General features: G+C 50.6%; 1 protein-coding gene across 1 annotated transcript; it reads left to right on the top strand.

The window, feature by feature from the left end:
• Positions 1-8,958: 8,958 nt before the first annotated feature.
• On the top strand, positions 8,959-9,566 carry PG985_005415 (uncharacterized protein; the record flags this gene model as incomplete). Its single annotated transcript, XM_066825184.1, has 2 exons — positions 8,959-9,190; positions 9,271-9,566. 2 exons carry the CDS (start codon positions 8,959-8,961, stop codon positions 9,564-9,566), a joined length of 528 nt encoding a protein of 175 aa, XP_066688344.1.
• Between the last annotated feature and the right edge of the window lie 826 nt (positions 9,567-10,392).

Here is a 10,392-nt window from a genome sequence, read left to right as displayed (position 1 = left end):
TGTATGGTAGTTCTTGGTTGGGGGTGGACGTGTGAATGACAAAAAACGAAAAGTTAGAGATTTGGTTGACCCACCATATTTATATTCATTGTAGTAGCGTAAAGATGCCAGTATCGGTCCAGCTGTTGAAAGTAAAGATGAGATTTTGGACTTCTCATGTCGTAAGTATTCGGCTGCTCAGTGGGTGGCAAAGCAGGACAGGTGTCAACTAGAAGCCGCATTAGACGTTTTGAAAGGTGCTGATCCCACTCTTGTCATCATTGGCGCTTCATTATACAATGTAAATCCAGGCTCAGCGTCTGTATCCAATCTAGGGTCCTTGGAATGCGATAAAACGCGTAACAGGCGTTTTTGAAGTACAGCCGGTGTTGGGGCAGAATTTGGCCTTTGTTCACTGTACAGATACCCCGTACTACTTCGTTGCCAAGAATCTCAGATTGAAATACGGATGCTGAGCCCGGTTTCACAGTACTGTAGCTTTAGAGAAGCCGACGTCTGTCAAATTGAATGTCGCGCGCCGGAACGGGCCATCGTCCAAGCTGGCAGTTCGGTGCTGGGGGAGTGGCAGTGCCCATCCAGAACTTGATTCTAGTTCCGATGACCTCATAGAATCAAGAGGGCCATGCTCTGGCGCTCGAACTGGGCTGCGGATTTGTCGAGACTTCGGCAAAGTACGGTATAAACGTCGAGGCGGCATTTATGATGCCGTGAGAATACTTCGGCGGGGGCGTACGGCGGCTCTTGTAGAGCAGCAAATATGTGCTAAAAAGGTTGCTGACCCCTTCGCCGACGACCGGGATCAGTGTGTTTGGCATCATTTTCGAAGCATCCTTGGCCGCTACTGCTGCGTCCACTAATCGATATGGCCTGGGACTTGTTTGTTGGTAGCGCCCGTTCATTTACACTTCTATGGCTAGTAGAATCTAGGTGTAACTAAATGCATGGTAATTGTCACCAGTATCTTTACTACCCCCATGGCTGATTCGTCTCCCATCCTTCTTCCTCTTTCGACGACTAAAAGGGCTAGCTTTTATGTACCTGGTATAAACTTGCAAGCAATGAACGTGTATGTCCGGTCCGCCGCCGGCGAGTCTCACATGCCGCGAGGGTAAAGGCATCTTGTTTGAGAAAACCCTTGTCGAAAGAAGCGTTGATGAGGGAAGCGCTGACAGACAAACTCCGCAGCCCCTTCGCTCGTACAATGTGACAGTGTTGGTGATGCGGTACACGTACGGGGTCGATCCTCAACGCTGTCTTACGAACCCATGACGTGCCGGCGGTGCCTAGTTGGTGGAGTTCCCCTGTCATACTCGAGCCAGATTAGTGTACGCATATAATGAGGCCTTTGTTAAGGATAGAAGAGGTCGTCTAGCCTCCATGATGTCAACCAACCAACCAAACCAACCACCTAACGACGATTGGTTGGTTGGTGCTACATTCTGAGCCCTCGTGGTTGGTTGGTATATTAGGGTGATCTTTTCACTTGCCCGCTGGGTAGATGCGTATCTAATTAAATATAACACCTAACCTTAGGGAAAAGAGTATACCCTACATACCCGGCCTCCTGACAATGAATCTCCTTGTGAACGTCAGGCATGCGGTCAGAGTTCACTATGTTCTGTTCTACTTCACATAGCCCCGCTGCCACATCTTTGCATGAGATACTGCCTGCACCCGCGTTACTCCCATGATACAGACAACCATGCAGCCCCCCTAAATCATGTTCTCCAATATCGATATCAGGTGGCCATGGCACATCATCGAGACTGAATTCATTAGCCTCGATACTTGTTGCCGGGTTCCATGAACAAATCTGGCTGTAATTCTGGCCTGAAGGAGCACGTTCTTGTTCAAATACCACCCAAGACCTTTTAATCACATGGCTTCGAGAAGGGTCTTCCACCGAATATTTGAAAACAACGAATACAGCATGGTTCCGCTCCGGTTGCTGTGGGTAGACCACCACCTCCTTTGTTGATGTAACGTCAGGGCCTCTTGTAGTGACGATGACTGTGGGCCTAACCGTGACAATTTCATCTGGAGTTGAAGATATTTGGGATGATGCGGGCGTAACAGGGTATATCTGTTTTGTTATCGACGTGGTAGATGATAGGGTAGATAGGGTAGGGATAGAGACTTTGTGGGAGCACACAGCCATTGCGGAAACTACAGGACCACAGCCCAGGTTAGGTGGGAATTAATGAGATATGCAGCTTATATAAAAATAACAGCCGCCATGCATTGCTCAAGTCTTTCAGCTCGGTGGGCTTCTCTACCAGCCCTAGAACTCTCCCCCGCACGCTCGTCAAATGCGCCCAATACAACGCAAAGCTCCCACGGCGGAACGCCATTTTAGGACATACTCCAAACACGGCGGGGAATATAGAAAATGAAGGTTTACTGCCTGTATCGAAGGTTGACTGTTGTGACTGTGACCATTGCATCGAAGCTATTGTTGTTCGGTGAAAAAAAGCGGTTTACCGGGGTAGCTGGTCTCGTCAGCCGCAGGAGGAAGCGGCTCTGCTACGTGGGGTGGGGTACTAGTTCAATTGCAAAGCACGGTTCGCCGCAATCCAACTATTACTGCCAGTTCTGCTGCGCGTCCATTGTTGCTCAGCCCGGTCCTGTTCAGCCCAGTCCTGCTGGCAGCTATTGATGTGGTTCCAGAACCCATATTGGCAAGATAAATTTCGGTCCTGCTTCTCTTCGGCGTGTCTTGACGAGGATAAGTTTTTGCGCAGCAGAAGATTGGGCAGTTGGCCCTAAATACCGCGGGGTCGCGGACCGGCTCCACGCTGCTTTCTAGGGGACCTGGCCCTCTAATCGTGCTCGAAACAGCTCGTGAAACTCTTCGAGCTGGTGCAGCAAAAAGAGTAAAGTACAGTATACCAGTGTACGATTCTGGTCCCATTGCGAATGCATTGAAAACGGTCCCGTCGGAGACTACGGTCGGGCGAAGCAGAACAATTGGTTCCGCATCCACGTCGCTCTGCTGCACACGACTCGGCGGGAATTGGAGGGACTCGAAAGCGCCTCGTGTGAGCCAGCAAGTGCGCCACCGCCATACGGCTCATACGACCCATAGGGCAGATGTAGACCTCAGGTAGAGAGCTGCTGATGGTGCCGCTGGTCCAAATAAGGAAGCCAGCTCAGTAATCTCGTATCTCACAGGCACATGCCACCATTAACACGCTAATTCTCAGCCGAATCAAAGGTATCACACCTGGCTCTGCATTCTGTGTTGTTTTGGCGGACCTGAAAACAAGTCTGCCCCGGGTTTTTGTATTTGTACTTGAGCGATCTCGTATCCGTCATATCCTTTTGGGCTGTACTTGTTCGTCGTCGCCTCATGGACGTAGACGTTCCTGGGTTTGCGTTGATTTTGCTCATGGACTTTGTGGGTGTAGATTCGCTCTGTGTATCTCGGCTTCCCGGTCAAAAGCGTTGTTCAAATGTTTCCGTCCGAAAGGTAGGCGAGAGGTCACTTACCAATCATCAATCAACCAACGCTTTTTTGATCAACCGTTTTCCAAACCAGCCAGCGTTAGCTGGTTGATTGGTTGGTTGGTATTCACCCTTGCTGAGATCTGCCATGCCAATTTCACAAAGCTCTAAATCGGAATCGTAAAAGGTGAGTTTTCCTAGAAGGAGTATTAGCCACGATGTACTGGGACATTAATGCCTCCTCATACTTTTGACAGTCACTTGCGGGATCGCAATGTACATTCAACAGCAAAGGCAAAGTGCTTAAAATTCCACTCTGGTTCGCGAACCTACAGCTCTATGAACGGCATCAAACATAACGCCAAACCGGGTGGGCGGGGTGCCCCACCCCCTTTCATTTTCGTCGCAAGCTCTGCGCCACGTGATCCATATAGCTGGGCATGCTGCAGCCGACTTCTGCCTCTTCATGGGTGACTCCGTGGTCGGCTTTGAAGCCGTTAGTACTGCACCGTCCCTTTCTGGCAACTGTACCTTGCGGTACCAAGCCAATAGGACCGGAAGTCGCTTCAGGTAGCGTGGCCAGAAATAGATGCAAATAACTGAGCTGTTGTCGCCTTATCATACCGGTCGGTACGAACCAGAAGAGCAGCATTGAAGATTTGGTGCACAATGAGCGCATGCTACTACTGGAGTACCTGAGGGAGCCGCCAGATGCGTTTCGGCTGCCTATCGTCAGGACCCGACTAGCCCACACCACAGAGCCACAGAAGCACTTCAGCAGCGTACTAGGGACTACATACGCATTGAGAGCGGCGGAATGTGTGCCGTCGGCGAAGCCCAGTCATGGGACCAGAACTCTTGCCAGTGGCGCCAACCAAAACGTGCTACGAAGACGACGGCAAGTGTCACCATCCATATGGGCCGTATGTGCAAATGGCGCTAGCTATGGCGAGATAAATGGACATAGGAGGACATCCAATACTCTTCAGAGGCTGTGATAAAGGCCGCGAAAACGCACTTCTAACGCTACCAGCACCGGAAGCACTCGGCCACTCCTTAGTACGACCCAGATATTGGACAGAGCCAGCTGCGCTTCCTTTAATCACCATTCATCTGCTCACCAAAGGACCTCGCTCAGACGTAAGTCACTACTTCATCTTTGAAGGCCCTGCGACAGAAGGGCTGGCCTCAAGCATCACTAGACAAGCCCGGTCCAACGCAGTCAACTTAGCGACCTCCAAAACCTTGTTGCTGGCCTACTGATGGCATAATGATCAAGACCGACGGCGTTCGTGTGCTCCTTTCGTGAAACAATCCTCGAATGCGCTTTCCCGTGCCCCGTACAGTAACAGCCCTTGTCTAGTAGATCGAGTCTTGATTCAAGTCAACTATCCGGGGCCATGGAAGAGGTGGAGGCCGTCCCGGGGCTTACACCCATGAGCTGCGATGTCTTCTGTCCAGGAGACCTCCGTGGATATTGCCCTATTGGTCCGAGTTCTGGACATACTTCCTCAATGATTTGCGATCAGGACCTCGACTTCGCCGACGTAGTTGGAGGCCCTATACACTCAGTCGACTTTCTCGAAGTAACAGATCTCATTCATTTGCTTTCATACCCTTCGCTTGATTCCGCGACACAATCGCCACCTATTCCTGTGCTATCATTCACGGTGGCCGATGGGGCCTGCGAGCTCTCGTCCCAGCCGGAAGCGGTAGAGGGCCACTCCTTGGACGTTTCCGGTACAACCTCGCCATCGAACATGAATAGCTACAGAGGTATGGGGGCGGTTGTGTCAACGCGAAATAATGCGAAGGAGGCAGCCTACACGGATGGTGCTCCCATCCCCGTGTGCACGATCCCGAAGGCAGCCCATATGTGCGACTTCGCCGGATGCAAGAATAAGACGGCTTTCAAGAGACGCGAGCACCTCCAGAGACACCAGAAAACGTGTGTTCTATTTAGCCCACTTCTCGTCCCTTCCAAATATCCCTTACTAACAGCCTACTGTAGGAAACACGGTCTCGGTCCAGAGGTGAGGTGTGACTTCTGCGAGAAGAAGTTCAACCGAAGAGACAATTGGAGGGACCACCTGAGGCTTCACACGGAGCCTAACCGCCCCTTGGCGCGGACAAACTTCCACTTTGGGGCAGTCTTGAGGTACAATGAAGAGAAGGAGAAGATCAAGCGCCGGAGACAGCCGTTGAAAAGGCAACAGTCAGTGAAGGGCGCAGCCTAACGACGAGAGGAAGTCCGTCTACGTAAGGCTTCTAAGCAGGTCACGGACGTCCTGAGGCGTCTTCGAAGACGCATGTGAGCCAGTAGACTGCAACAATGCAACACACGCGTACGATAGATATACAAGGAAACTCGTCACGGATGCATACCGCAGGCAATGGACAGAAGCACGCGAGGTGGGGGGGAAGTGGAAAAGAGGAAAAAGCCTGCTCAGACATGGAAGACTTCAGGGGTGACATGCTCGCGGAGGCTGACCTTAGGACTCGGCACAAAACAAGCCGTTCACTCCGTCCAGCACACAGGATGAAGCGCGATCAGCTTCGCCTCTCTGAATATTCAATCGGCTCTTTAGTAGCTCTGACACCATGGGTCATTCACTACTTATCAGAAAGTAAGACTGGGCGTTACTGGAAAAATTTCCTTTTTCGTATTAAAGTATCTTTGGGAGAAGTAGTTGGAATTAGTCCTAGTGTAGATTCTTATCCTCCTTCGGACTACGCTCACCCAAAACCGTCTCCCATTCTGCATGCCTGACTTCTTATTGCCATGCAAATCATGAAACCATGATGTTGTCTAAAGGCCGAGAGCGGCCCTCCTTCACTGAAGTTCTATGAACTCAAGATCTTGCGTCCCCATACGGACTAGTTTGCCCACCAACGGGCTCATGCAAACAAGGAGCTCAGTGATGGTATACGTGCCTGAGAGAATCTAATCCGTCAGTGTGTAGACTCGTCCAGGGGATCGCTGGAAAAAAGTACATAAAGCTGGGCCCATCTTGAACTTAACTGGTACCCCAATACGCAAACCCCAAACGCGGCCACGCGGAAAAGGAGATGCCACATGATCGGATGTCGGATTGGTTCCTGAATGGTGCCACGAAGAAGCCCGGCCCATTCCCGGACCAACCAGAATCGGTAGAGGAGTGCCCCTGAAGTCGACAGCACGCGGCCCTCGAGCGGATACCAGCTTCCCAAGATGGCCCCTGCGATATGGCACAGTGAAGTGGCCAAGAATTAGGGCAGCAGGATCTTGGGGAAGAAGGCAGGTACCCCCGTAGCAGAAGATTTGATGGCGTATAGCTCAGTCATGGCTCATGAACTCCTGCCTGGGTATTACCTCTTGGAACATTGTGCAAATAACAATGGATATCAACAGGTAGTTGAGTGTTTTTTGGACCATTTCGGCGGACTTCTCGAACTCAAAAGCTAGATTACAACAATGTGCGAGCTGATCACCAAGCTCTTTGTGCTCCATCAAATGGAAAAGACGATTCTGTGTAGGCATGGCTGGAAGGAATGATAACAGGATGATGGTAAAGGCTTTGCTGACGAAGAGAAGGGCACAAGAAAGTCCAGGAGGGGGAGACCGGACACATAGCTGGACTTCATACCCGCGAGGCCTTACTTGCCAGTTGACAGGGAAGGGCGACGAAGTCGGAAGAGACGAGCCCCTGCAAATTCCACTTCAAGGGCCCCTCCAGTCATATACGAGGGAGGCCGCCGCGTGTAATGCCTTGTAGGAGGGACAGTTGACCAAAGGATGATAACCTCCTGAGGCTTTTTGGATACGGGGCCGTAAAACGTACTCCTAGCTGCGTTACTGGGAGACATCATCTAGCCACAGCCTCTATAGGCTTTCTACAGCATTGTCGGTCAAGGTTCCTTGCTTTGTAACGAAGAACTTCGTGGCAGCCAACTGTGCTTTTCCAGGACTCGCCGCTACCTATAGCGTGAGTCTCTTCAAGGCCCGGTTTGTCGCTGTGGGAAACAGAGGAAAGCGAATGCGCCGATCAGGAGACATGTGGATGGCGATTGAGAAGCCTTCGATTACGTGGCCTACACACTCTCCAACATAACGAGTTCAGGTTACTTCTAATAGGCGATGGCATACGGTAGGCGTCAAATGGCATGTAGTCTGGTTGAGGCGTGTGTATGCCGCGTCGCTATTCCGTGAAGTAGGTGGGTCTATATTACGGTATACAACAAACAGGATGGCTTTGCAAGCTGATAAACTCTAGATGAGGCCGGCACTCGAAACAGCATCGCCGCCCATACCGTGACATTACTTCATTCCCATTGTTAGACGACTAGGTAGAGCCATCGTGAAAAGGGCAGTCCTTGGATTCTCATCACCCAAGCCATCTAGAAGAGGCGGCGTGCACTTCCGGTTTGGGAGATCACTTTCTCACGTACGAAAACGGGAAATACTGGGTAAGGTCCCCAGAGCCTTATCTTCGAAGCCGGTCCGATCGTAACACATTAGTTGTACTGACCAAACTTTAGCTTGGAAATCAGCAAGCAAGTTATCAAACAAGCGCTCGACTATCATCAGCCACTGCGATAGTTGAAGCCAGGGGCTGAGGCCCAGCAGTTCCATCGAGATCATCTAGTTCATCATGGTGGCAATAGCGCAGCCAAGGAGTACGTCTTAGGACGGGATAGATCACTGACATTCATGGCCGCTTCGCACACAACCAACCGTGCGAATGGAGCGACACGAGTTGTCGCCGGAAGCCACCTCTGGGACTATAGTAGACCTCCCCCATCTCCCAATGATACCAGTATCGCGGATGCTGAACTCGGCCGCGGAGATGCAATGATCATATTGGGAAGTAAATTTCACGGAGGAGGAGCAAATACAACCGAGTCTAAGCGCCGGCGAGTCTACATGTCTAGCGCGTGTTGTTCGTACCTCCGTCAACCGGAGAACCAATATCTCGCCAATAGCGTTGAAAAGATCCTTCACCTGCCTATTGCTATTCAAAAGTTTATCGGATACAGTCCCTATCCCCCCAGATTGGGTTTGGTCAACTGGGCTGATCCCCTTCTTGTTATCAACCCCGAATATCAACATGGGTCTATTTGAACATAATGGAAGGGCAAGCTTTCTTGGACGTCTTAAGATAGAGATGTAGTTAAATAACATGAAGTTTGAGTTTCCTATCTAACTTGCTGGTGTCCTTGGGTGTCATACATACCTACTTGGACAAATCCTCGGACTTTCACCGCAAAATGTATTCCCCAAATGCCCCTGGCGAAAGAGCGACGCCTTGATCCGTGTCTTCAGTCTTGTTTCTACAGTTGAGAGTAAGCCTCCATACAATGTCATATCGAATGTGTAACAATTAGTTTCGTGGGTTGAATTTACCTCTATTTATATAACGCATTTTATCACGAAAGAACAGCTCGTCCGTCAATTACGGTAGCTATTGATGCGAAAATATTAGTTTGGGTGGTTACGGACTAAGCTAATCTGCGTCAATGGCAACACACTTCAATATGACACCGCATGCGTTACCCCAATACCCCTTCCAAAGGAACTGTCCATTCTCGCCACTATTTGTTCGCCGACCGAATCCCATGGGCAACGTGTGCGTGGTGCTGGAGACGCATCCTGTGCACAAGTGTGACCTCCGGGGTACAGATTGGACAAACAGTCTCATCGTTTTTGCCAAGGTACTTCAAATGCCAGTTCTGGAAATGGCGGCTGATCTCCATGTTCCCGCTGAAGGTGTGGCATAGTTTGTTCACTCGCGGGCTGTCGGCGGGGAGCTTCAGAGCCTCCGCCACACAGATGAAACAGCGACGCAGCCGGTCATCCGGACTCTTGGCGATTACGGAGGCTCGAAGCTCTTCCAGCGCCAGCGCTCGCAACTGCTCAGGCCGCATTTGGTGTGAGAATTGATCCGTCGGAAGTTCGCTTGATCACCTCCGAAAAGGATGCATACGGTTGGCAGCGACTACCAGAGGCCGAGCCCCTCTTTGCGAAACATCTAAGCGATCATTCAGTGGAGCGTACAGAAAAATATGTGAAGGTGTCGGACGCACGTTTGAAGCTGTGGTTTCACCGCATCACAATGGTGAGGAAGTCCGCAGCATCAGAGTAAGAGAACTGACATCCCTATGTCTGGAACAGAATATAGTCAGTTAATACGTCACAGAAGACCCCGGGTACTGGTACTTTCACATCACGAATCAACAGCTTGACAGCAGAGATCGATCGGCTAGAGTCAGAGTTGCGGGGCTGCAATGAGCCACTCCAAGCCGAGCGAGATGCTCGTGGGAAGGTCAAGAGTGAACTGGTGAATACGAGAAAGGACTATGATAACCAACGAGTGAAGCTGGATGAAGCAATCTCAATATCGGTACAGTTAGAGCTAGTGAATTCGAGGTACGAAGAAAAGGTACTAAGCATTAGAAAGGCTCTAGAAGAATAACAATGCATTGCAAATAGGATAACTTTTAGGCAACGTCGAATGATCGGGTCACCATCCATTTTGAGGGAAAGCCAGGCGCCAGCATTGATTTGAATAGTTTGTCATGCTGAGTACGAAACCGACCGCCTGTATACTGCAATTGCGCCTGTTGGTACAGCAGGCGCCGAACCTGTGGCCGTATACGACATCCCTGGCGATGACGGTGGCACTGTCAATCTCAACAGTCCCACGAGGCAGAAGAGTCAGAGGCAGTTGCCTTCGGATGATGCCCACACCACCTAATTGCAGGTATCCTATCTCCTTTGGCCTGGTGAAAGCGGAGCTACCCCGCCAAAGAAGTCGCTGCGCCCCCACCAAGAGAGCATTGAACTCAGCAAGTGGTAGCAGAAAGGGAATTTAGCCTTGCAGCAGGCTGGGCAAAGGTGTATTGAGACATGAATTGTCTAGATGCTCTGATAGCAGTTCTTAATGATGGTTCGAAATACGTATGCCCATA

The sequence above is a fragment of the Apiospora marii genome (assembly GCF_038362585.1).
Source record: "Apiospora marii strain CBS 49790 chromosome Unknown utg000003l_segment0_segment0, whole genome shotgun sequence".
In the NCBI taxonomy this organism is placed as follows: domain Eukaryota; kingdom Fungi; phylum Ascomycota; class Sordariomycetes; order Amphisphaeriales; family Apiosporaceae; genus Apiospora; species Apiospora marii.
This window is presented reverse-complemented; position numbering and strand designations above follow the sequence as displayed.